General features: G+C 44.3%; 1 protein-coding gene across 1 annotated transcript; it reads right to left on the bottom strand.

Annotated features, from left to right (window-relative positions):
* Positions 1-1,517: 1,517 nt before the first annotated feature.
* PANX1 (pannexin 1) lies at positions 1,518-26,949 on the bottom strand. The gene is made up of 5 exons (XM_054387490.1): positions 26,769-26,949; positions 16,058-16,197; positions 7,103-7,326; positions 4,939-5,609; positions 1,518-1,603 (listed from the first exon to the last, which is right to left on the bottom strand). The coding sequence occupies exons 1-5, from the start codon at positions 26,947-26,949 to the stop codon at positions 1,518-1,520; spliced, it is 1,302 nt and encodes a 433-aa protein (XP_054243465.1).
* Between the last annotated feature and the right edge of the window lie 864 nt (positions 26,950-27,813).

The raw sequence follows: 27,813 nt of genomic DNA, 5'->3' as shown, positions 1-27,813 counted from the left end.
CTAACAGTAGAGAAATATAGCAGATAAACTGGAAAATGGAAGTCCTACCTAGCTATAAAAGAGGCTCTACTTTGCCTAAAAAGACAGCTTGGAAAAGGTGATAGGCAAAACACTTTGGTTACACTGACAATACGTGAAAAAAAAATGAGCTTGTAACACTTGTGAAAGATACACAATGTCCTTGTGGCAGTGGCTTAAGCTCCTGCTCACCTCACCTTGTATCTAAAATTCAAGACAAAGGTCATTTTAATGTTCATAAAAGATTGAAGTCCTAGGCAGGGGGAATGACATTAGAGCTGAATGCTACTGTCCCAAAACAGTCTAGTAACAAGGCAGGATGGTTTTTCAATTTACAAACCCCGACCCCCACTTTGATTCTTCTGTCTGTTCCAGTCCACTTCAACATCTTATTCTTGATTAAAATTAAGTCACAGGGTGTGTGGAGAGAACAACATTTCATCTTATTTACATCTACCTCACTTTGGCTGTTGAGTGCTTGGCTCTGCTGAGGCACTCAGGTGCTACTGTAATACAAATAAGACTGTCTTCAAAAGTGGGGTTTGAAAAGCAGCACAACTAATATTGTGTTTGCTATTAAAAATGTGTTGAAACAAATTCCACACATCCAAACATTACAAAACAACTGCTACAAACCATTACAAAAATGGAATGAACTTCATTGATCTTCAGTCCAAACTCCAAGGCAGATATGTTAGTCACTAAGACCAAAACAACCGAGAAATAGAAATTAAACTAACATTTAGCTTACATATAATTACATTTTGTAAAAAAAAATGACATTAATTTATTAATACATAGAAAATTCAAAATCCCTAACACTTACAGTACCCTCTTATACTAAGCCTGTTTGTACTTTTGTCAGTGCCAAGTAATTAAACCCAGACATCGATGTTGAGATGCTTAACCAAGACATCTCAGGCTGAACAAAGCAACCTCTATTTTTCCTGTGAAGACACAGCCACTACCAGTGGCCAGTCTGGTACAGCTTAACCAAATTCATTTAAAAAACCCCCACCACTCACTTCCACCTCCTTCTTTTTCCAGGGCAGAGAGCCCCAAGATACCTCAATTAAACCCCAGAACTGAGATGGCTGCTCCCAGCAGAGCAACACTTCAGAATGCAAATTGGCCATCTCTTTTTGTTAGCTACAGGGTTATGCTTCCCATCTCTGTACAGTATAGGGCTGCCAGCTTCAATTGCCTTCAACATGTGTCATTTATTACTCATTAATATTTTGTTGTTGTTGTTCTTGTTCCTTGTGTGTTGTTTGGGGTTTTTTTTCCCTTTTTTAAATAAATAACAGAAGTCTGCAACATGCTTTTTCAGGTACATAGTTGCTGATTGTTATACAAGAAACAGTCTGTAAACCTCTGAGGAATTGTCAGGCTACCAAGGTGAGTGCATTCAAAGAGCAACACCTTGTGTTGAGTGCAGTGAAGGTGGAGGAGAAGTCCCCCTGCAGCATGAAGCTCCTGCCTGCTGTGGTGGGGGAGCATCAGCATGAAGAATCTGTAAGTCTTTGACGAAGTTTTTTATCTTCTCTTGTACTCAGGTTGCCACTTGCATCATGGCCTGTCAAAACTAAAGAGAAAGGAGACTTTTAGAAGTGAAAGGGTGTCCTGAAGGGTCAAACTCCCAAACATGCCCTAGCCCAGACAATGTGCTAAGCACCTCTGAATGTGCTAACCTGGACAGTTCCTGGGGTACAGATGGCCAAGGCAAATACATGGCAGGTGTGATTAACATTGTAAGGACCTGTGAATGTGCAAACCTGGACACTTCCTGGGGTCCAGATAAACATGTACCACGTGTAATTAACTTTGTAACACAGCTGGGAACTCTGTGTGCCCCTGGCCATGTTTGGATATGCCCCATCCTAGAGGTCCAGTTATCAGGGTTCTGTGTTACCAAAGGGCATTAATTGTCTTGGGACAGTATTTAAACCAGCCAAGAAGTCAGGCAACTTGACTTGTTCTCACCAAGCAAGCAACAAGAGCCAAATGCTCTCAGAGTTGCAGCTGAGGGGCCTGCCTTAGCAGACCAGCTACACCTGGGCCTTGCACCTGGACCAAGGCAGAAAGGGGAAAGCTCCAAGAGAACTGAATTCCTGAAGAGCCACGGAAAGACAGAGCCCACAAGACAGAGGCTCCCTAGCCCTCTAGAAGCCAAGGGCAAGCTCCAGACCATGAACTGGGCCTGGGAGGAGAGAAGCCCCTGGCCCTCTCCAAGCCAAGGGCAACTCGAATTATAGTCACAGCATCTGGGAAGACACCGGATAGAGGAGCAAGTGGGGAGTCCCTGGCTAATCTGCCACAGAATCCCATTTGTGGGAAACCACAGATCACAGAACCTTTATTTCCAATTTGAATTGCTGTATTGGAAATTCTTAGATCTGTGCCTGAATCATTTAGCTGTCTTTATATGTGGAATGTAATACCCACAACCAAATAATATACTTTGTAAATAATATACTTTGTAAATAACTTACAGCGGAGTTTGAAGACACCACCACCCAAGATATTAAATAGTAAAACATATAAAAGTATACATTTTATTACAAAGGGCCAGCAAACCACTCAACATACTCTCATTTACAAAAAAACTGCCACCAAGTCAGTGATGCAAGGCTGGCTCTCCTGCACTGCACTGGAGCTGCTGAGCATCCTCCAGCTGCCCCTATGCTGTCTGGAAGCAGCACCCAAGGCAGGATGCCCTGCAGTCTCTCCTGCCCTTATGGTCCAGAGTCAGCACCTACCACTCTTTTATTAACATGGTTATTAATTAAAAGAAGCTGATACCACTAGTGACAAAAGAAAAGACAATGAAGCATGGGAGAAGCTTTGTCTGCAGCTGCACCCAGGCAGAAGAGGGCTGCACCAGCTAGGACTGGTCATGAAATGGCAACTTCTTTCTGTAATGCACTTGGGTAGTTTCAAGCGTGAGTTTGTTCTGCTCTGGAGAAAAACAAGTCTTTGAAGCAATTTTGTGAGATGAAAGCAGTGTCAAAAATTCTGCTTTCAGATAAAAATGAGTCAGACTTTCTATTAGCTTTTTCAGCTCCTTGAGCAGAGACTTGGGCTCTTAAATTCTCCTACCAAAACCCATCCATCTGTAATTTCAAAAAGGGACACGCTTCAGAGGAAAACTATTTACTGTCAGTATTACTGCAAATTACCCTACTAGAGCTGGCTGCCAGAATTGCTTCTTCTAGTTTGAACAGAATTCTGCTTGTTTGTTCTGAATTCTCCTTTGTATAAACTGGCTTTTCCAAATCAGACGTGTTTGACCAAAGTACAGAGGAAGAGTTACCCTCTGGGTGGTGCTGCTTCTTTTTATTAAGCACATGGCATAGCCTCCTGAAGAGAAAGCAGATTTAATATTTTCCTGCTTTTGAAACAGATCTTTAACTTGCTCTAAGCACTGTGCTTGCCTACTCAGGTCAGCTACTAAACATTTTAAAGCATCTTCACTTCCACGAGTGAAGGACTTTGTGAAATGGCAGCCCATGGAGTGTGAGTTACTTCATTGTTGGGGTGCACTAATGTCCTGCTGCTTCTGTGGGGACAACTACAACAGCAGCCATGCTCACATCAAAAGCTCTTCTACCCCTTCTACCTGGATATTTGGCTTTCCTTCCTTAATTCTGCACTTGAGAAGAGAGTTGGAATCACATTTAAGATATGCCACATTTATTTAGCACAGAATCTAAGACTGCATGTCATATAAGAGCAATTGCTCAGAGCTGATCATTCTGGGAACTGGTGAGAGTATTCAGAGAACAGCTGCACCAATCCAAAAAATCACTTTACAGTCAGCCTCCCTTTCTCTCTGTAAGAAGGAACAGGAGCATGTTCACTGGCCCTGGCTCCACTTCCCTTCTTCTGTCATTTTCAGTTCCTCTGCAGTGGCATTTCTGAGCATCAGGCTTATTTTTACATTCATTTACATACATGTACTCAGCACTGGTTAGGTCGCACCTTGAGTACTGTGTCCAGTTCTGGGCCCCTCAATTTAAGAAGGATATTGAGACACTTGAACATGTCCAGAGAAGGGCAATGAGGCTGGTGAGAGGTCTCGAACACAAGCCCTATGAGGAGAGGCTGAGGGAGCTGGGGTTGTTTAGCCTGGAGAAGAGGAGGCTCAGGGGAGACCTCATTGCTGTCTACAACTACCTGAGGGGAGGTTGTAGCCAGGAGGGGTTTGGTCTCTTCTCCCAGGTAATCAGCACCAGAACAAGAGGACACAGTCCCAAGCTACACCAGGGGAAGTTTAGGCTCGAGGTGAGGGGAAAGTTTTTCATGGAGAGAGTTGTTAGCCCTTGGAATGTGCTGCCCAGGGAGGTGGTGGAGTTACCATCCCTGGAGGTGTTCAAGAGGGGGACTGGATGTGGCACTTTGTGCCATGGTTTAGTAGTCATAAGGTCTTGAGTGACAGGTTGGACTTGATGATCTCTGAGGTCTTTTCCAACCTTATTGATTCTGTGATTCTGTGATTCATCTAAGATTACTGTCAAAGCCTGAATGAAAAGCAGAAGCAGTAGTTATTACTCTTTTGAGCTAATCTCAGAAAAACAAATGTCCTGAAACCACAAGCTTTCTGACTGGAGCTTCTTCAAGCACAACCTACTGAAGGCCAATCTAGTGCTTTTCCACTGTGCAGGTGGTCTTAAGGAGTTTAAGTTCAGACATCTGAAGCCTTACTACTAGAGCAGAAAGGTCAGCAGGTACCACCAACATAACAGACATCAGTGCCTAGCCTGTGCCACTGATTTGCAATGTCACAAGTCTGCATGTACCAATTTGTGGTTTGGTGGATTCCTTATCTCTCTATACCAGCAGGTTTAGAGGTGTTTTTAGGTGGTGTTTTTGAGACCTTTCTTTGATTTTACTTTTTAAAGAAAGAGCAGGTCACCTTACCTTGTAGTTCTGTTGCATTTTTGTCCAGCTCTTCTGGAGTTGTTTCTTCAGACTTCTCCAACACAGCTGTCCCTGGCTTCCCATCTATGGTATCTGTCTTAATAGTGCCAAGGTTCACCAAGAGTTGCATGACATCAAACTTCTCAGAAACTGCAATGTTCTCCAGCACTTTGAGGCATTTAAATGATTTAAGTTCACTCACATTTTCCTCAAGAAAGAGGAGGTAAAGGCTTAAGTCATCAAAACACTTTGATTTCAGTTTTAGAACATCAAAAGTTGGCAAGATTTCATACACTTTGAGAATTCCTGAATTCCACCTCCATGGAACAAACATTGCATACACTACCAGTGGCATCACTAGAAGATAGACGAGCAGGTTAATGTAGCTGAGTACCTTGAAGACTCCAACAGCAATAAGCTTGCACTGAACCACTTCTGGAACAGTTGTGTCATTCTTCAAGATCCCAGTTTTGATAGTGCAAAGAAACTCATCACTCAAAGAAGAGAGGCTAATGTAGTAGCCCAGGTAGAGGCATGCAATGAAAATAATAACTAGTGTGAGTAAACGGCAGATAATGTACTTAATTATTAAGCATCTGGAGTTCTTCTTTGTCTTCAGGTACTGCTCCACAATTGGGTATTTAAAGTGGCTTTCAGATATTTCCCACAAACTGAAAGAGAGAGAAAAAACCCCTCAGATCACACAGATCAGATGCTGCAGCATTTGCCTCCCTCAAATTTCAAAACCCTAGTACGCTAAATAGACACAAGATTGGAATCCCTCTTTTGGGGATGAATCCAGGGTAGTTTTATTGAAGTCATTAGAAAAAAAACCAACAGAGTATCAGATAAATGAAGAATATTGGCACTCTAATACAGAAAACCCACTTAAGAGACAAAAGAGCTCAAACATTGGAAAACAGGTAGAAAAGCCATTGCCCTTAGAGGGAAAAAAAAATCTTTTCCAACAAAACCCAGGTATAGTCAGCAAATCCATGAGGAAAAGCAGACTTCACAGTATCACAGTATACCAGAGGTTGGAAGGGACCTCAAGAGATCATCAGGTCCAACCCCCCTGCCGAAGCAGGATCACCTAGGATAGTCTGCACAGGAACACATCCAGGTGGGTTTTGAAAGTCTCCAGAGAAGGAGACTCCACAACACCATGGGCAGCCTGTTCCAGTGCTCTGTCACCCTGACTGCAAAGAAGTTTCTCCTCATGTTGAGGTGAAATCTTCTATGTTCAAGTTTGAACCCATTGTTCCTTGTTTTATCACTATGAACCACCAAAAAGAGCCTGGCCCCCTCCCCTTGACACCCACCCCTCACATATTTATAGACATTGGTCAGATCCCCTCTCAGTCTTCTCTTCTCAAGACTAAAAAGCCCCAGGGATCTCAGTCTCTCTTCACAGGGGAGATGCTCAAGTCCCCTAATCATCCCCGTGGCTCGCTTGGATTCTCTCCAGCAGGTCTCTGTCTCTCTTGAACTGAGGAGCCCAAAACTGGACACAGCATTCCAGGTGCACTTGTTCAATAATAGCACTCTGGAAAACTTTTTACTTGACAAGTCCTAACTCCACATTTTAAAGACAGATCTAAGTCCCCATTGCATTGCTTGTACCCCCACATGCAAAGAGAAACAGGTACCCTGACCTAAGATGAAGCAGAAACTGGATCTGGTTATAACTGTGCCCCACTTTGATCAGAGAGCTGTTTTTTGCTTTTGTTGGCTTTGGTGTTTCGCTTTTTTTTTTTTTTTTTTTTTTATCTATAAAAGGAAGCTTTGCAGACCTAGATCTGAAAGGGCAGGACAATTATCAGATTTTGCTCACAGAATACAAGTGACTGTCAAGAAGATTGAGAACTGAGAACTGCATCCATCTTTGTTTTCCTTTGCTGTGGTAAAACTAATTAACACCCGCTACAACTAAAGAAATCAGGACACCTCAGGTAATTAGCAATCTGAAGAGCTCATCAAACGTTTTCTTGAAAAAAACAAGTTATATGTTCCAGCTGCAAGTGCCCACAGTAATTATTTCAGATTTAAAAGTGTCTGAAGTAACCATTCAAACCTTTCCAATAAATTTCTAAGAGAGTGCAGGTGTCACATCTCTTAAGAGCTTAAGGAAAAGAGCCAAGAAAGCCAAGCCCCAGAATTTTACCTCTGTGTCATGTTCTCATTAGCAGCTGGAAGCAAGTCAGTAGGATCCTTGGGATCTCCACTACAGATGCTATTAGCAGCTTTGATTGCCCTGTTGTAGGCTTTGTCAAGCTCTTCCATGATAAATTTCAGGTCTGAAGAAAGGTGAGGTGCTGCGGTGAAGCGCCAGAACAAACATGGTAGATACAGCAAGATAGCGACGAGCAGAAGGATGTATGGAAAGAACTGAGGGGAGAAGAGAAATCAGGTTAGCCTCCACCTGTACATGCAATAACTCAGCCAGTCACCATTGTTCCCTCTAAGACTATTAAATTCCCTATATTTTTATTTCAGTGCTTTTAGTAAAACCCACTTTTGTGGTTATTTGGGAAATGAAGGGAAGCAGAATCTTTTTTTTCAGACTCCTCCAGTAACCTTGCTGCTGCCATGAGAAGAAAAAAAGGTGGGGGGGGGGGGGGCAGAATAATGTTATCATGATCCTGGTAACATTTTCATTGCATATTTCATTGCCTGGAGAAGTGGCAGATGCCTCATCTCTGGAAAAATTCAAGGTCAAGTTGGATGGGGCTCTCAGCAACCTGATCTAGTTGAAGATGTCCCTGTTTATTGTAGGGGAGTGGCTGGACTAGATGACCTTTAAAGGTGCCTTCCAACCCCAAACATTCAACATTTCCATGATTCTATGACTAAATCCTTCATAGTGTTGCATCTGCCTGCAAACACACATCTGTTCAGAGTGCATGACACAGTGGTTGTAAAGGATGTAAGTGTGGTTGTAACATTTAAGGTTTTAAAAATATTTTCAGATAACTCCTAAAAGAAAACCAACACATGGATGAGAAGGGTCTGATGTTAATGAAGTGCTGAGGAATCAGCCCTTACACAGTCCCCATTGCTTAGGGTAAGGGTTGAAGCAGGTATAAACTACAACAGCTTGAAGTCTTTCTATCTTTCTTCTAGTCATCAACAAGTAGGAGATTTTCATTATGAGATTTAATCTCCTATTCCCTCCAGCTACTGTAAGGATGGTATTTTCTGTCTCCTGGGAAATCATTTAAGATGTACATTCATATGGAACATTACCCTTACACAGACATCATGTAAGATCTAGTTAGACAAGCAGTTAGTTAACACAATGTACTATAAATTTGGCTGACTTCTAATTTATTACATTCAGCTTTTAATAGCAAGCACACTTAACTCAAATCCAGCACCAGTTCCTAAGGAATTTTAAATTAGTTGTGAAGAAATTTGAAACAGATTTAAAGCATCTTGAATGTTACAGCCTTGCACACTTGCACATTCATTGAAAAAAACAGTGGAGAATTTTAAAGAAAACTTGGACTGAAGTCATTAATCAGTGAAAGTGGAACAGCTCAACTCATGTTTGTAGATATTTCAACAAGATGAGAATCTGGTCCAGAGGAGGGCCATGAAAATGATCAGGGGATTGGAGCACCTCTTCTATGAAGACAGGCTGAGGGAGCTGGGATTGTTCAGCCTGGAGAAGAGGAGGCTTTGGGGTGACCTAATAGCAGCCTTCCAGTACCTGAAGGGGGCCTACAAGAAGGATGGAGAGAGACTGTTTACAAAGGCCTGTAGTGACAGGACAAGGGACAATGGCTTCAAACTAGAGAAGAGCAGATTAAGATTGGATGTTAGGAACAAGTTCTTTACTGTGGGGGTGGTGGAACACTGGAACAGGTTGCCCAGTGAGATGGTTGGGGCTGCATCTCTGGAGATATTCCAGGTGAGGCTCGACAGGGCTCTGGGCAACCTGATCTAGTGGAGGATGTCCCTGCTTACTGCAGAGGGGGTCGGACTAGATGACCTTTGGAGGTCCCTTCCAACCCAGACCACTCTATGATTCTATGATTACTGTTAATTTGTGCTTGCATTAATCAAGAGAGACTAAAGTTTTGTATGCATGAACTGAGTAATTTGATGCTACTGAGCACTTTGCATCAGAAAGCTACTTCTCACATCACATATTGTTAAAGCAAAATCCTATGTTATAATTAATACTGGGAGTATCTATGATGTATTAATATATAAATAAAAAATGACTTGTTAAAGGAACTGCATCAGCAACTGGAGACCTTATTATGAACCACCACTCTGCATGTGCACCTGCTCAAGAGAGCAGTCAGACAAAAAATTTGTGACACACAGTAAGACAAAGCCATGAAAAGAGTGACATAGCCACAGGAAACCAAGGATGCTGTATTTAAAGATCAGCTTTCCCTTCCAACTCTTCTAATAAATTTGTAAGTCAACTGTTTCTGCTCAGTCACAACATACTCGAACTTAGTTCAGTCTCTTGGTAAGCCCTCAAGAAAGACAACTTCAAGAAATATAAATCCTGCAGGGACGGGCTAACCCAGTAACAAAGTTGTTACAAAAACCTAGTTAAGTTAGCAAAGCAGAGCTGACTCTAATTATACCCTACATCCCACTACAGGTAGCTCCTTCTCACCAACAAGGATCGAGTAGCAACACAGTACTGTAGTTTATCCCTTCTTCACTGGAGCAGATTGACCTCACAGGCCAGAGGGATCTAGAGAATTCTTTCTGACATCCTGGAATTGTTGGGGACTGCTAATCTGCTTGGTACTCCCACAAAATCCATGCTGCCTTCTGTACTACCAAACCAAGCTCACTGAATAGATTGCCTCTAGTCACCATCAAGAACGTTCTCTCTTCAGAGCTCTGACCTGCCCCATCAACCAAGAGAGCCCTTGAACATGGGTGCTGCTCTTTGAACTGTTAACTGCTTTCAGACAAACTGACCAAGCTCATTCTCTCAGAACACACATCCCTGCTGGCTGTCACCTCTCAGCTCTACATGCTGCACCTTTGACATGATCTTTCCCTTACCCCTAGCAGCCCATGGAAACTGTGCAGAGCTCTGCCCTCACTACTGCCTTTCCTTTCTCTTTGTGCACAGCAGATAACCCCAGATCATCAGCTTTCTTCCAGGTCTATCCTTTCCAATTGAGATGTAAAGCTCTGGTGTGTTAAATGTTTTTGCACACATCTTGTCCACTCAAACTCAAGGATCAAGGATCTGCCTTTCATATTTGTCACTGTGGTCAGTGCTACCAGGTCTCACAGGTCCAAGTCCTGGATATGCCTTGGTCTACCCAAAGCTTTATGGTTTCATGTCCAGGCTCTTTCAGACTTCTGAATTCTGTGCTATGTAGAAATAAAAATGATCTGTCTGCAAACATGGCATAAACATATCTAAACTCCTCTAAGCTGCTGCAACACCTCTTCCATAGGGTTTAACAAATGCCAGCTTGCATATGATTGCTGCAAAGCCTGTTTGACTTCACTTTCTTCTGTGTGCAGACCTGTTAGCACCCTTCCACTGGTTCCAGGTAGGGAAAGAAAAACAAAGAAAATCTGATTTAGTAAGAAGCAACCAAAGCTTCTTACATTGTTTTAAAGCACTTGGCTTTACTACCCACTCATTTGAAATTTTACAGGCATCAGAGGATTTATGAATTCTCTGACACTAAAAACTGGAAATGCCACCCCATCTGCAGTATCTGATTGATCCTGGACATTTCTTTACCCTGAGGCCTAGAAGACATGCAGGAAGAGGCAAGACAGTTGACACACTGAATTCACAGCCCCAAACCTCCATTGTCCTAGTTTCCATGCCTTCTTTAATAACTACAAAACATCTCTTTGGGTACATTCTGCAGTTGTGTGGCACATTGGCATCAGCTCTGTTGCTCTGCCTCAGACCTATTCCAGTTCCCCTTATCTCCCCTGTCTCATTACAGACTGTTGTCTTATGAAAAGCAGCATCTGCCATCTTCCCTTGCACCTCCTCTCCCTGATTCCTTCACCACTGCCTCTTCACCTAGAAGTATCACACCACCAGGGCAAAGGCACATTTGCCACACACGTGTACTGATCTTCCCCTCTCTAGGCTCACATCATTTCCAAAGCTGTAGCTTGCGGCAGCATGAGAAAACACTATGCAGCTCTTTTCTGACTGGCTTCAAAACCAGAGCAGCAGTGTGACCATTAGTCCAGCTCTTTTTGTTTGGAAACAAAAGCCTGTATTTGTCAGCCCTTCCACAGCACTTGATGCACGGCTCCATCCTTCTCGGATTCTGGCTTTTTTAGAAATGAAAGCTACACTTGTTCTATTTGTTAACAGGAGGCTTAAATAACTAAGCAAATTGTTGAGAATCATTAAAATTTAAGGCCTTTAACTGACAGGCAGACGTGAAAATGCAGAGTCATCTGGCACAGGTCCTAGGCTTCAGAACAACAGACTTGGATCATCTAGCTCATCTGACTACATTTTACAGTCACACATAATGACTTCCCATTTTAAGAGGAGGACTATATATGATATCCATACACAGATGAGCATGAACACCTTTCTTTTACAGTTTATGTATTCACTGCCAGGGCACTGAATACACAAGGAGAAAATGTCACGTCAGTCTTGGATAAGCTGCAGTATTTAAGTTAAAAGGGAAGCACCACTGGCCTCAAGAACTGTATGGAAAAAGATATGCCGGAGAAAGAGACTGGCTTAAAAGTAAAACTCTTTTTTTCCTTTGCTGTCTAGTTATCAAGATCCTTTCCAGCAGCAAGTTCTCAGTGCTGGATGTAAGATGGTATGAGGCAGCATAACCGAATAAAGGTCATCTGAAAACTCCTCAGAAATAGATACAATATCCTGTGTTCAAAATCCTCCCTTCTGAACTGCATTAGTGCAAGTGCATGGAGGGCTGCAACACTGTGCTTCAACCTGGATGCCCTGCACCTTCATTTCTACCCATCTGCAAGGAGAAAAGGACAGGCAAGAGCCCATCGAATTTGGCACTCAAAAAACAGAGTAGCAGAGCTTCAGCTAGGCTAATCCAAGTTTCTGGAAAGTACTAGGCATAGGTAATGTGTAATTAATATTCAGCATGAGACAGACAAAACAAGTGGCACTCTAATCTGAGTCCCTGGTGCTGCCAAAGGTGGTGTGAGCCAAAATGCATTTTCAAGGACTTGATCTACAGAAAGCTTGCCGAGGTCTGGATAAAGATAGCTGTCAGAAGATGAAACCCACTTTAGTGGCATTTAGAAAACCACAGTTTTCTCATTTTACTGCATCTTCAGTCTTTTATTTCCTCTGGACAGTGCTATTAAAGTGACTGCAAGCATTGTGACTTCTGCCATACCTAACAGTGGTCAAACAGTAACTTTAAGTACAACAGCACAAGCTGTTAAAGCTGCCCAGGTCTTGAGAAAATTCATTGGCATACAGTACTCAACAAAGAAGGAAGCATTGAAGTGTCTTCACTCACTGGAGATTAAAATATTTCTCATTAAAATATAAGATCATGGTGAAGTGTTCACTTCTTCAGTTTCAAATTTCTGTTTGCCACCAGGAAGAGCCTAAGCAAAAGCACCAGCCCCTAAACAGGCTAATGACAGTAATGACATGTTTCCATGCTATGCTATCTGGATATGATGCTATCCCTGTTTGAATTGATGGGCTGAAACTTGAACTATAAATGACTCATCATTCCGGTTGAGATATTATCCTGTTTCCAGATCTGAAAGTGATTCTGAAACTGTATGTGACCCTTTTTACTCCTCTTGTTACTTACTTTCTGTTTTGATACAGCTTAAACACCGTATTTATCCAGTTTCAATTGGTAAGACTAATGCTACTGAAGCGGCTCTACCACCAAACTCTCAAAGAATCTGTGTTCAGATTTCCTTGCTCTGATTGCCCTAAATCCCTCTGGGTGGAACTGTAGAGGTGCACCATGAAGAGTCCTCAGTCCTTCAGCTAAGAAGTTGTACAAACAGTGAGTAAGAGGAACCAGATAACAATCAATCATGATAACAGCATGATGACGAATCTCAGGGTTATTTTGGTATATTTACAGCCAAGCAATTCAGAGAACAACCCACAGGCCCATGGTAAATCTTATTTCTATTACAAAAATGAGGATTCTCAACAAGGTTATTTTCATTCCATGCATAAAAAAGCAATGTTTTGAGTGGGTCCTGCAGCACTTGCCCTGCACTTTTACAGAGATCTGAACCAGACAAGTAACCTCTCCTGGCTGTGCCATGTATTAAGACCTTTTTTTTTTCTGCTGTCAGTCAGATGAACCATTTGCCTGCATTTCACACTGGTACAAATCCCCATCTTCTGAAGAATCATCCACTCCTTTTCTCTCTACTTTGCTTACTTCTATCTTCCTTCTTGAACATAAAGTAATTTTAAAAAATCCCTAAGAGTCTTTTGATCACAGCCATCTCCACCCTAGCAATCCAGATTTCATGGCTAGAGACAGGTCATCACTCAATATCCAACTGCTCCTCAACTTGTTTTGTTGCTATGTCTGGAGGCCATCAAGAGCCATGACTGTTGATGATGACTGTTCTCCTGCATGTGTATAAATTTCTCCATGCACTACAGACTAAAAAGGCTACTGCAAGGATTGCCCACTCCACTGGCTAAAAACCTTATCCTTATTTCTATTATTCCAGTTAAGGATCAAGCTAAGTTTTATCAAAATGTGTTGTCAAGTGGAGCACTCATCTTTACAGACAGAAAGTAAACTCAGGAGGCTTCCCCCTAGAGAGGAAACCCATGAAGTTGCAATATGCTCTTCCTCTCTGTTCGAAAACAAGTGTCCAAACTGATAAATTCAAGTGTTGGGAGAGATCTCCCAGAGAAGAAATGACAGTGGGTAAAGGTGCCCAAGCTTCAGGCATTGCCCAAAATCGAGAAATGCATTTTATTGATTGAAACCCCGGAAATTCCAGCACTAATTTGTACTGTCAAATAGGAAGGAAATGGGAAGGTTTCAATTTTTTTCTGTAATGCAACCTGGTTTTGATAATCCTTAAGAGCAACCAGATACCTAAAAGAAACACAGGGCAAGTTGCCTTCTTCATTGAAGAGCTATACCAGTCCTACTTACTCTCTATACCACACAGAGCGCTGTCCTAAGGAAACAAAGCTTTGACAGCACCTCTGACAGAGCACAGAGTGTGTGTGCCATAAGGAAATTAATCTGTTTCAATCAGGAACTGGGGCCTACAACCTCATTCCTTCAAAACTGTAACATAATGCCTCCTTCAGAGCTTTTTTTTATGGAGCCTTCCAGCACACCTATATATGTATATGCTAAGTGAGTCAGAGTATTAGAAAGAAACTGAGGATGCTTTGCAAATGACAGCACTGCTGCCCAGAATGCAGAGAAAAAAAACTTAAAGTGTTGTCTTAAGAAAAACTGGGCCTGGTGATCCCTTCTGTCCCTGTATGTGCATCCCTGCCCTTGCACAGAGGGGCCAAACCTTCTCTCACCTGAGCTTTGGAAGGCTCCCTTGTATCATTACCATCACTGTGCTCCCACAAAGGCTCTGCTATGCCATTTTAAAAGCACAGAGCAGTGAGGCTGTAAGTACCTCACTGGGCACAGCCTGCACCAGGAGACAACCCAAGCTCTGTTTTCCTGCAGAAACTATCACCCCTGCAGCTGCTGGCCAAACGCTTTCAGTGGGAAACAAAGGTCAGTGTTAATAGCTGTAACACCACTCCTTCCTTGGAAACTTGTTAAGCATGGAAGCTGATGAACAACCAGTAGAAAGATTTTAATTAATACTGGCCTCCAAACCGCATCTGCAGCCAGCTCATGGTTGCAAGGGGACAGCCTGCAGAAGCAAACGTGATCACACTGACAACAGAGTTGAAACTGTTGGTACCATTGATTAATTTAATGTCTCTCAAGACACCTATCTGCCATGAGTTCCTCTACATGAAAAATCAAGCCAATTGTAATAAAATAAAAATACAAAACGTTTTTACTAGCTGTTTTTCCCAGAGTAAGATTTTGACACAAGCCAGGTGAGACACTCAGCTCCACAGCAACACAGCAATATCATAGAATCATAGAAAGGTCCAGGCTGGAAGGGACCTCCAAAGGTCATCTAGTCTGACCTCCCCACAGTCAGCAGGGACATTCCCAACCAGACGTGGTTGCCCAGTGCCTTGCCGAGCCTCAACCTGGGCAACCTGTTCCAGTGTTCCACCACCCTCGTAGTAAAGAACTTGTTCCTAACATCCAATCTTAATCTGCTCTTCTCTAGTTTGAAGCCATTGCCACTTGTCCTATCACTACAGGCCTTTGTAAACAGTCTCTCTCCATCCTTGTAGGCCCTCTTCAGGTACTGGAAGGCTGCTATTAGGTCAACCCGGAGCCTCCTCTTCTCCAGGCTGAACAACCCCAGCTCCCTCAGCCTGTCCCCATAGCAGAGGTTCTCCAACCCCCAGATCATTTTTGTGGCCCTCCTCTGGACCCTCTCCATCAGGTCCATGTCCTTCCTATATTGAGGCCTCCAGACCTGTACACAGTACTCCACATGAGTAAACCAGAGCAGGTAAAGTGGCAGAATCACCTCTCTGGATCTGCTGGCAACACATCTTTTGATGCAGCCCAGGTTGCAATTAGCATTCTGGGCTGCAAGCACACGCTGACTGCTCACATCCAGCTTCTCGTCCATCAGCATCCCCAAGTCCTTTTCCACAGGGTTGCTTTCTATCACCTCGTCCCCCAGTCTGTATTGATAGTTCCAGCCCAGGTGCAAAACCCTGCACTTGCTCTTTCTGAACCTCATGAGGTTCACCTGGGCCCAGCTCTCCAGTTTGTCTGGGTCCCTCTGGTGTATCAACACTATTCATGTCAAATAACTGGTGATATTTGTTATTATAGCAAACCAGACTTTATTTAAAGGCAGAAAATACCTTCTGTAGTACTACCCTCTTTGGAAGTAAGGGAAAGTAAACATTCTTTCTAAAAATAGAGAGTAAAGTCAAAGCCAAGGACTAGAGCAGAGCAGAGGAACAAGAAAACGAAGGCAAAGGGAGGCTTCTATGTGGGGGCATTTTTTCCAGGGGAAGGAGATCTGTACATACTTTATGCAGCCACAGGGGAATGTTTTCTAAGTTGTTTTGGGATGGTTGCTTCTGCTGCACAGCTGCCCAGCAGTAGGAGTCCACGTAAGCAGCTTGTCTCCAGGAGAAGGAGCTGGGTGCAAAGCAGCTTATCTGGGCACCTGGGAAAACAAAGTAAAAGTTATCATGTCCTCAGAAAATTAAAAAACAAAGAAATCAAGTTTAGGAAGGAAAGCTCACACTCTGGATTTCATGGTATTCAAAGCTGTAAGTGACCGAATGAGACACAGCAGCTCAGCAGGGAGGAGAGTCACTAAATTCCCACTGCAGTCCCACAGGGATTTTCTGATGTCTCCTACAGGTTGGGCCAATGCACCAGAAGCACCTGTTCATTAGGTCTATTTTCTTACATTTGGGCAGGAATATGACCTCCAAGACCTGTCTTTCTCACTTGCACTTCATTCAGGTTGGCCAAAGGCAAATCAGCAGATGAAAAGCGTGATCAGATGAGTCTGGTTTCCTGAGGCAACAGCTACAATCACATACCATCATGCCACTGTTTCTCAAACACACAACCTACTGCTTACACATTTATTGAAACAAGGCCTCAAATGCCATTCCCATAGCCCAGCAGCTCTTGCAGTGATGCAAGGGCAAATTTGGCCCAGGTAGTTGACACCCCTTCTGCCTGTGAGACTGTAAATGAGTTTTGAGGGGTTCAAGTTATACCTGTGGAAAAAAAAAAGGATCTCCTCATGTAACTTTTGGCAGAGCAATCATGGCCCCCAGACCCCCCCTTCTCACTAGCACAGTGATGTGCTCTCTCTCTGGAGAATTTGTGGTTGGTCATTGTCCCTGTCAAGGATGCTAAACATCACCATGGCATTTTCTCCCTCATCTCTGTCCACAGCAGACACCCCCGCCACCTCAGTATCAATACTTGCATTCTCAGAGACAAATACAGTGCAGATCCTTTGTAGGAAGACTGGAGCATGATTGTTTTCATCAGTTACTAAAATAGTGGCAGTGCCTGTCCCAGTGGGACCCCCTCCATCTCTGGCTTCAACCACCACTAGGGACTTGTCTTCCTTTTCCTGATCCAGGGACCCAAGCACTGCATAGATGGTGCCACTAAGTGCTCTGACCAGGTACAGGCACAGCTCACTCTTACTGCAGCACACCTCAGCAAGAAAGAGTGGTTATCAGATGTGGAGTATCAGTGGCTTGTTGGATGAGAGCTAGTAGTAAAACATGATGAGGGATTTTGATTTTCTTTCTGAAGCTTTGGCAGTGAAAGCAAATACACCCACACATTTCCAGCAGACTTTTCTAAATTTTTGAAACAGGACAGCTGCTTCACCAAATGATTACAGTAAGTGGAGATGGCTCTTCCAGGAACATCCCTCCAACACACCACCAACGTCAAAAGAGCAATAGCAGGGAAATATTGCTACTTTTGTTTCTTAATATATTCATCAAAATTAGTGCCAACAGCCTTGCTCTGTGCCTCACAGGGGAAAAGTATGTTGTGTAAGATTGTATCATTTGTGCCTTTTTGCTGCTTTAGTTTTTTGAACTTATGAGAAGCTCTTTTGTAAGAGAGGCTGATAGATTTGCCTTGTAACTTGTATAGCTATTTCACAATGTAGCATAGTCAAGGGGCATTATGAATAAAAGCCTTTCCCTGTGAGTCACTGTTACAATTATTTCTAAGGCAGCAGCATCATAAAGACAGGGTTTGCCCTGCAACAAGCCTCCCTTATGGAAAATAAATTACTGTTTATCAGTCCAGAGCTCATGTGATTAAGCAGTGTTGGAACCAGACAAGCACTTGCACTCTCCCAAAGCTTTGGGAGTTTCTGCTCTCCAGAGAATTTCCAGGAAACAATACACTGCAGAGGAAACAAAAAAAGAAAGAAAAAAAGAAAAGAGCAGGCAATTGGAGTGTCTGTTCTGCACTGCATAGGGACCATTTATGCCCTGCTCTCACCACTTAACAAAACTCCTGCTGCTGGCAGTGCTTGGTCTGAAGCAGCAAACAAGAGACCATTTCAAAGGGTGAGTAATAGGAGTGTTCAGAAGATGCTTTGTCCTGGTCATGTCTTGCGTATCTGCAACAAGAAACACATTCCATCTGCTCACTCTCGGTCAGTGGGAAATCACTGCAAGTGAGGGAGTGTTTAAATTGGTGAGAAAAAAAGGCAGCCAGCCTCCTTCTCCAAAGAGTCACCTGCACAACTTCATACCAGAACAGCTACAGCAACGCCAGCAGCGCAGCAGAGCAGTGAACCCAGCTCTTCTGATCCCCAGGGTTCCAGCAGGCATGTTGGAAACCTTTGGCAACTTGCCTTGGGAGTCAAGCAGATGAAGCTGGACATCCAGCAGAAGCTGGTGACTCTTTGGCTGTTGCACTGGTTTTTAATGAACGTATTGCAGTCTCGGTTTCAAGGTGTTAATGGAAATTACAACTTTGCACTAACCACGGTAAAGATTTAAATAGAAAGGATGTTTCTGTGCATGATTTACACAGAACACAGATTATTAAATGCCTCTGAAAATGGTTGCAATTTTCCACCTTTTTTTCCCCCTTCCTTCTCCCTTCCAAAGGAGATTAAGGGAGTGAAACATCTCCCTTATGAGGAAAGGCAAGGGAGCTGGGTCTCTAGCTTACAGAAGAGGACACTGAGAGGTGACCTCATTCATGCTTATAAATATGTGAAGGGCAAGTGTCAGGAAGACAGAGCCAGGCTCTTCTCATTGATGCCCAGTGACAGGACAAGGGGCAACAGGTGCAAGTTGGAGCATAGGAGGTTCTACTTGAACATAAGGAAAAACTTTTTCACTGTGAGGGTGACAAAACACTGGATTGGGCTGCCCAGAGAGGTTGTGGAGTCTCCTTCTCTGAAGACATTCAAAACCTACCTGGGTGTGTTCCTGTGTGACCTAGGTGATCCTACTCTGGCAGGGGGGTTGGACTAGATGATCTTTTGAGGGCCCTTACAACCCCTAACATTCTGTGATTCTGTAAATAGCAATATACCTATACAAAATTTATTTAATGTTGGGCTATTCTGTACAAAGTGAAAAACAAGAACTGTAAATTTTATTAGAGGAGAAATTAAGCAAAAGGTCAACACCTTCCACAGACCCACTGTGCACATACGTGTACACAGAGCTATGTCTATAGAAGTCTAATAGTCTTCTGCTATGAAAGGAACATCCTTCTGGCTGACACGAAGCTACTCCCTGTCCTTTGCTCCCACAAGTAACAGAAGGGGAAAAAGAAGGAGCCAAGCCCATAACAACAGGGAATTAAAATACACAGCAAGAAGGATGAGGAATAATAAATGACTACGTTCATTAAGGAGCTGTGACAACAGCCTTTGGACAAGATATCATTACCCTTGGCAATGCACTTTTTTTATAATCATTCCCTGGTACTAAATCAGCTTTAGAGGGAGTGATGGGGATTTGACTAACACTTTTGCAAACAAATGAGGATTCAAAAAATGCCACTTACTATGTGGTTGTCCTAAAGAGGCACCACCCAAAAGAGCTGCACAAATTCGAGGCAGCAACAGGTGAGCAGTCATATATGATAAAATGTGACTTTTACAAGTGCACTAAGATTATCAGATGGAGCTGGTCACTGACTGCAGGAATTACTTGCAGGCATGCAGCTGAGTGCAGAGTACAAGCTTGCGTCACTACAGCCAGCAAGCAGCAAGGCCAAGCTGTCACCCCACCCAGGTGTGGCACATCTTCATGTGTGCTCTGCCAACAAGTCCCCAGCTATCTTCCCCATGTCTGTACCAGGAGAACCCTTTTCTTCTGCAACTGGTTCCTCTGCAGCTCCTATAAAGCACTGTAAAAACCAGCATGGCCTACCTACAGATGGAAGTCCTGTGCTCAGATGACAACTTTTCATCCACTGTGCTTAAGTCTTGCAAGATCTTTTGGGAAGGATCTGTCATCAGGTATCTAAAAGAAGATTCCCCACACCCACCTGGGACTTCTCAGAATCGAGATGCAAACAGTGGGCCTGCTCCAACTCCATTTGCCTAAATGAAGGTGGCAATTTTACTACTGATGCTAAAGGAGCAGGACACAAGTAATTTCTGTGATTCCCACCCTATTGCCCCTGTAGATGCTTTTCAAAAAAAGAAACCTACCTACAAAAATGAACTCTCAGAATCCCAGCGAAAATCTCAGCTCTGAAGGAGAGTCGCAGATTCACAGATTGCACTGGGTTGGAAGGGACCCTCAAAGATCATCTTGTCCAACCCTACCTGCAGTGAGCAGGGACACCTCCAACTAGATCAGGCTGCCCAGGCCCACAGCAAGTCTGATCTTGAATGTCTCCAGGGATAGGGCCTCAACCACATCCCTGAGCAACCTGTTCCAGTATTTTACCACTAGTCATGAAGAGCTTCCAGTATCCAGCTGGTATGCTAGGGTGTAAGACAAGCAGAGGGCTCAGCATCCTCTGATTGCATCCCTTACCAGAAAGAGCACAGACCTAGCAGGCAGGACTGGTTTCCTTCCTAGTGGCTCAATAGCCCCTTCTCATTTAAACATCTAATTAAGAAACTACAGCACATAGAGAGTACTTCAACAAATCAGTGTTAATCCTATGCTGAACTATTTTTCCTGAGCTAGGATCAGGTGTTGTAGTTGACAGGATTAATCCTTCAGTAAGTAATGATTTGCTTTCTAATACACTGCAGTCACTGCAAAAGGATTTGCATAAGCTTGAACAAAAACCTAGTCATTACCACTATAATTTTCCATAAGGCAACATGAACTAGGCATGATACCCAAACACCAGATTTTTATCTAGCAAGAATCATCCATGTTAGCAACCACTAAAGAAAAACCCACACGCCATAAAAATCAAGGGCAAGCACCATTTAACACACACCCTCCACCCCAACATCAAAAAGCATTTTAAAATATGAAAAACAGGTGTCTCAATACATGCCAAAGAAATAGCTGTATGTGTAGGTATATTTGCATGCATGAAGAGCAGACCAGAAGGAATTATTTAATTACAGATGCTTCTCATGGACCAAAGTGGCAGGCTGGGGAAAACAGAATAGACATGATGTTTAAGAAGGAAGTATGGAGAGACACAAATGGGTGCCCTGGCAGAAAGAACCTGTTCCCTGAGGTTTACTTTGGCAATGGAGTAGTAGAAGAAAGTAAAGTTCAGGTGATGCAATGTTCAAGTGGAGCAGGTCAGAGGAGGCAGCAAGCACCTTTCCCTCTCCTTGGAGCTGTCAGTTATCCCTCAGAGAAGTCCAAAACAATGCAGTAGGAAAAGAGCTGGCTGTTTATCAAGCATTGCCTTCAAAGTTTTCTTCTTTTCAAATGTAAGTTTTTAATTGGGAAAACAAACCCAAACTTGTGAACTAATTCCCATCAGTGAGATTTAAGGAGAACAACAACAACAAAAAAGCATCTCAAAACAGTGGCAATGACCCCCTGGCTCCACTGCCACTGCTGGTGGTACAGCAAATCTCAGGCAACACCAGAGAACCATGGTGCTTTTAAAATTAATCCTGACACCAAAAGCAGCTTACCATCACTTCCATAGGAAATGTAAAGATGTCTCCTGGAATGAAACAGAAAAAAGTCTCTCACGAGTAGCTGAAGATATTCACCCAAAGACAATTTAGACTTGACATTAAAGTAAAGGTTTTTAGAAGTTGGTCCTGGCTCCCCAAGGAAGCCTGTTCCTGATGCTGGTAACTTCTACCCTTAACTGAGCACTCTTCTTATGACAAAGAGCAGCACAGTACACGCTGCTGTTCTCTGGGGTCTGCACCTCTAACAAAAGATGCCTTGGAATTCACAGCTTGTCTGTGCCGCTTGCACACTTGTTGATTCAGTCCTGTCATTAATGCCTCAGGTTTCAGAGCATTCTGCTGAACTAAATGCAAGGTGTGCAAACATCAACTATTAGCATACAGCCAGGTTCAGCAGCTTGTGGAGGTGTTTTCCAAGCTCAGCATACAGCCTGCTTCAGCAGCCCTTGGAGATGTCTTCCAAGCTGTCAGCCAGCTGCTTCCGTACTAATAGTCTTTGGCCTAATTACATCCAACTTAGAACTTTATTCCCCAGCTCTTATGGAAGTCACAAGAAAGATTATTTCCCAAAAGCACCCCCAACAACTTCTGAGAGTGAAGGGAAAGGGACATCATGAGGGAGGGCCAGCAAGGGGAGTAGCAGAAGAACAAAGGAGCCTAATTCAAGAGTTAAGATTTTTGTGTGCGTGTATTTGTTGTGGTTTAGTCTCACAATTGTGGTTTCCTTTTCCTTTATATGGATTTGATTCTCATGACTGTTGGAGAAAGAGAGATACAGGCTCTGCTTGATGTGCAGTAAGCAATGCTACAAATGGGCACTGCTGGCCCTGTGGCACCTCCAGAAGCAGTTTGGATGTTGTGCCCGGAGTTCCCCACTAACACCTTTCACTCTGTGCTTTCTACTGGCAAAACACCTCAAACCCCATAAGGAGCCAGCTGAGGGGATGGGAACTAAAACAAACTGGGGGGAAAAGCCTTCTCAGAAATTAACTGGGAAAGCTCAAAGTGGTCAGTGAGGATATTAACCCCGTGGTGTTCAGAAAATAGTGCAAGACTCCACTTTCCCACTTTTGAGCACCTTCCAACATTGCAAGATGCATCAGAGAGCATCAGAGAGAAGTAAGACGTTTTTTGTACACCAAATCTTCATTTTAACAGATTCATGCAGATGCTGTTGGTCCATGGCCAGGTGCTTCCTAACCCAGCATTCTGTCATAACTGACAAGCCAGAAGTGCTACCCAGACCTTCATGCTGATTATACCAAAGTTTCTTAGGTGTCTTTACTCAGTACACATTGTTTTCTGTGTGCTGGGAAGGTTTCCAAGATGCTTTCTTGCAGTATAAAACAAAGAAAGATGCTAAAACGAGAGGATTAATTTATACCAGCTATGTGCGAACCATGTGCAACCAACACCCAAACCCAACTTGTAGTAAGGACTGCTGGTGGCCACCACAAGACCCCCTTCTCTCCTCTCCAGCTCCCTCTCTCCCTCCTCTTCTACCTTCCCACCAGCCATCACCTCCCACACGAAGCCACAGTGAGTGCAGCTGGCACACGCTGCCCACTACAGAGAGGAGCCCAAAAGCTGCTTCATGCAGGTCAAACAACATCACTCAGTGGCAATCAGCTGCTGGGCTTAAGCCCATATAAGCAATCCTCAACTGCCTTCCAATGGGAAAAGATGCAGATATTTGATGTCAGTTGGACATCCACTCTTCTCTCAGCTGCAACCCAAGACAGCCACTGAGATTCTTCCCAGAACTAAGTTGGAAAGAAGCCTCTGCCAAAATCAAGCAGCTTGTTTCAATTTCTTCTCTGCTCAACTGACTGTAATCTGCTCAGGGCTGCAGTAGCCTGCTACAAGCAGTGGCTGGGGAACAAATATCTATGTTTTCAGCTAAGTTGTTCACAGTAAGAAAGCATATCTCACAATATACACAGAAAGAGAGGGAGTTTAAAAACTGGAATCTCAATCCTGGCTCAAAGCTATTCTTATTTTTTTAAAAATGGTCATGGCAAAAAAGACAAAAAAAAATCTGTTAATTGGTGACTCATACACTGCTGAGAGTGCCCCATCCTTTTACTTCTTTCCTTTATAAGAGGGATGGCTGATTTAGCTGTATTTAAGCTATATTTATATGGTTTCTGTTACCATACTACCTCATCACCTGTAGTGTATTTACCTTAAGAAATGCCAAATATTACAAGGAAATAATACCAAGCCATAATATAAGAAATACAAACATACACAGACACAATCCTATTCTTATTTCTGTTTTCAAGTTCCCAGTATAAAACTTTATAAAATTACATTAAAATTATATATAATTGCATAAAACAAAGTCCAGCTGTAAAGAGGTAACAGGTGCAGGATTTCAATCAGCAAAGCTTTCAAAGGGCTGGCCAAAACAGCTCGGTCACTGCCAAGCACTAGCAGAAACAGCTTAAAATCATCACATACCTGCAACTGACCAAGGTTTCTAAAATATAAGCAAGAATAAAGTTGGATTAGCTCTCCTCATGCCCCTGAAGGATGCCAAAGTGTGGTGCAGGCACTAACCCCATAGTGCTTACTCTCTATGCATGGCAGCTGAGTTTTCTGTCTCCAGAAGAGAAATCCTCTGTGATACTCAAATGGAATCTCATTTATTTCCTTAAACTTTTATCAAAACTAAAAGTTATTTGGCAGCTCCACAAACACTCCATGTCCTTTGGAAACATTTTAATTGCTTTGCACAATAAACAGCAACCTCGTGCAGGAGGAAAATTGCAGTTACCTGACTCTGCACTGCAACAACAGGAAAGCAGAGCAGGAAGGGAAGATGACAGCTACAGATGCCAAGAAAATTTTAGGTGGGAAGAATGCAATTATCCCAACAGAAATAGTTGCTGAGCATTCATTTTTGGAAAGGGTGTTCAGTTTTTGCACCCGGAGGCAGAGCATTTCCATGCTGTGACTCACACAAAGCCTTCCCAACTACTTCTGATTCTGAGTTGCTCTTCTTCAGACCTAAAGTGGACCCTACCATTTCCTCTCAGTTTAGCACTCCTGAGCTTTTTCAAAACACAATTACATCAGGAAGCATTTGAAACCAAATCTTACTTTGTACTTTATCGCTGGCTGAACGCTCATGCTCACAGATCCAGGCATATCTGCCCTGCAGGACTTTTTCTGTCCCCACCCAAAAGCTTTGATGGCAACAGCTTTGGGATCTCTGGTAAGCAGGCAGCCTGCTAAGCCCCGAGGACTATGCAGGAAATACGCAACAGCCGTAATAGCAGCATGGCTGATATAGTATCACTTTCTGTATGGAAACCACGTGGAGCAGTTTCACTCACAGCAAGGGCCTGGAGCATTTCCTATACTTACTTTCCTACTTATTTTTCAAACAGAAAAGCTTGGTTTTAAACCTCATGGTTTCTTCTAACAGGTTATCAAGCTATATAAGCAATATCAAGCACATGCATGAGGTGGCACACATTTTAATTCTTGCTTCATGGATCTGCTGCAGTCACAGATTCAATTTTAATTAGTTTAATACTGTAGTATGCACTGAGGCCCCAAAGATAAGAACTTAACTCATCCAAAATAATGAGTTTACCAAACTCTACAATTCAGCTGTGTGTTGGAGGTTTATGCAAATAAATACTTCTGCGGAGCTAATAAAAGAGAAACACAGAAGAACTAAGGGGGCCATATATGAGCTAGTGTATGGAAATGCAAGCTCTCTTTTTTTATTGCTTTAAGAGGAGGAAATGTGCACTTAGTAGCAGCAGATATAAAAAAGAAGCAGGTTAGATTACAGAAATACTGTTCTATCCATCCAGTCACTGATTGGCCAGAGCTGCCAGAAGGCTCAGATCTAGTCTTGGCATTCCCAGCCTGGTTGTCCTTAACTCTTCTACGTGGTTATTGCTAGCCATGGTGTTTTCGGTCAAACCCACATCTATTGCAATCGGTGCATAACGAGATGTAAATACAGCAGTCTGGGGCATTTCATCTCTGAAGCAGTCTGGTATCTGATTACTGCTACTCATGATGCCTTTGCACAGGTTCACCACTAACTCATAGTCCCATTCCAGCTTCCACTCTCTTGACATTCACTTGTCTCTCACCTATAAATGATGCATCTCAGGTACACAACACTCAATACCAATAAACAGGTACATGCATCAAACTTGCTACAAATCCTTGTCATTCAGATTTAAATCCAAAGTCTCCTCACCATTTCTGACCCTGACAAGGATTGGCTGCTTGGCTGCTGCACAAGCACTTCCATAACTCTGGGGGGGGAGGGGGAGGAGGGAAGGGGGGGAGCGGGGAAGTAATATAATTAGGAACTTGGCCCTTCTTCTGTAAACAATGAAGGCAGATTCATCTACTGAGTCACACCAGAAGCTGAACTGGAACACCTGCAGAAGGGCAACAGGGCAGGAAAAAAACCTGTGGAGAGTGCTTCCACTGTCCACCCTGCCTGTCATCTGAGGAGCAGCTGACCAGGCTCAATACACGGCAGAGCTCTGAGCATCCTTTTCCTTGGTATCTATCCCTGACAGCTGCTGAATGACAACCAGATCTGGCTGCGGAACGCTCCGAGCGCCGGGACCAGAGCAGTACCCAAGGCACAGCCCGGCAGGTCGCTCACGCTGCAGGCTGAGCAGCGCTGGGACACAAAGAGAGGCATGGCTCTATGGCTCGCCTCAATCCCTCCCGCGGGAAAACATGCAGCAGCTGAGCTGACAGGACTCCTGCTCAGGACCTGTTATGGACTGGCAGCGGCCAGGGAATGGCCCACGAAGGAGGAGGGAATGGGCAAGAGTGGGAAAAGATGGCCGGGATACCCAGCATACCTGGGTAAAGCAGAGGCACCGCCTGCTCCCTGGGATGCTGCCGGCAGAGCTGGTCTCCCTGCTGCGCACTCCCCGTGGCCCAAAGGCGCCTTCTGCCCTACCCCAGAGTAGAACCCCCGCCTGGCAGTTGTTAGCCGAGCCCCACGGAGCGCTCACTCGCCCGCTCATCCAGCGTACCCGCCCCCCACCCCGGAGCCCCACACCGCTCTGCCGCCCCCCGCTCCACCCATCCCTTTGTCCACCGCGGGAGACGCCGGGGACCGCGAGGGCCCTCTCGGGGAGGCCAGCTACCGATGGAGACTTCCTGGGCGAAGGCGAGAGAGATGAGGAGCAGCGGCAGCCCCACGGCGATGCAGGTGACGATCTTGTCGAGCGCCAGCTCTAGCCGCAGCCCTTTGTAGCGCGTCTCCGGAGGCTCCTTCAGCAGGAAGTCGGAGAAGACGTACTCGGTGGCGATGTGCGCGATGGCCATGGTGGGCCCGGCTCGGCGCGGCCACACACGGCCAGGCACGACCACACACGGCCAGGCACGGCTCGGCACAGCACGGCACAGCACAGCAAGCCTCAACTCGGCTCCGCCCGGCGCAGCTCGGCAGCGCCACCGCAGCCCGGCACGGCCCCGCGACTCCGCCCGGCGGGGCGGGGGACTGTGCCCGGCTGACCCTCGCCGCCTGGGACAGGAGGACTGGAGCGGGCGGCAAAGGATATGGGGCCATGTCTGGAGCCGTGGGGTGTCCGCAAGGATGAGCACTTCTCGTGCTATAGTTTGCGCCCGTCGACACTGAGTCTCTGGTTGGGGACCACTAAGGGGAACCCGGCTCTGCCCGCGCTGCCTCACGCCAGCTGTGTGCACACGCTGCTAAGATCCCCTTGAGCCACCTCCTCTCCAGACTGATCAGTCCCAGCTCTTTAATAACCCTAAATTCATTCCGTGCTCCCCATCCCCAGTTTTCCAATTGCTTTCTGAAGCTCTGTAAGCTCGGAGCGTTTTCAGCCCCCTCAGACCAGGAGTTACAGAGATGGCTGTCTGCCCGATGCTGTCTGCGTGTGGCACTCCTAACCAATACCTCTTCTGCCAAAAGGAACAAATTATCCCCTCTCTGCTCAGCTCTCTGTCTACAAAACTGATGTCCTGTCTGATTTCAACGGTCTTTTCTATTTTTCCAAGATACAATCCAAGGAAATCATTCCTTGTATGGAAACTTGTGCATTCTGTACTATTCCTGTGCTGCTGTATCCTCTGTGGATGAGGCTGGGGGATGTGGCTCAGGCCACACTCAAGGCATAGGTGTCCCAGGCATTAATGTAATGGTACTAAGTTATTTTCTGGTTTGCT

This window comes from Indicator indicator, chromosome 1 (assembly GCF_027791375.1).
Source record: "Indicator indicator isolate 239-I01 chromosome 1, UM_Iind_1.1, whole genome shotgun sequence".
Classification (NCBI taxonomy): domain Eukaryota; kingdom Metazoa; phylum Chordata; class Aves; order Piciformes; family Indicatoridae; genus Indicator; species Indicator indicator.
The sequence above is the reverse complement of the archived record's forward strand: the minus strand, read 5'-3'. Positions and strand labels throughout refer to the sequence as shown.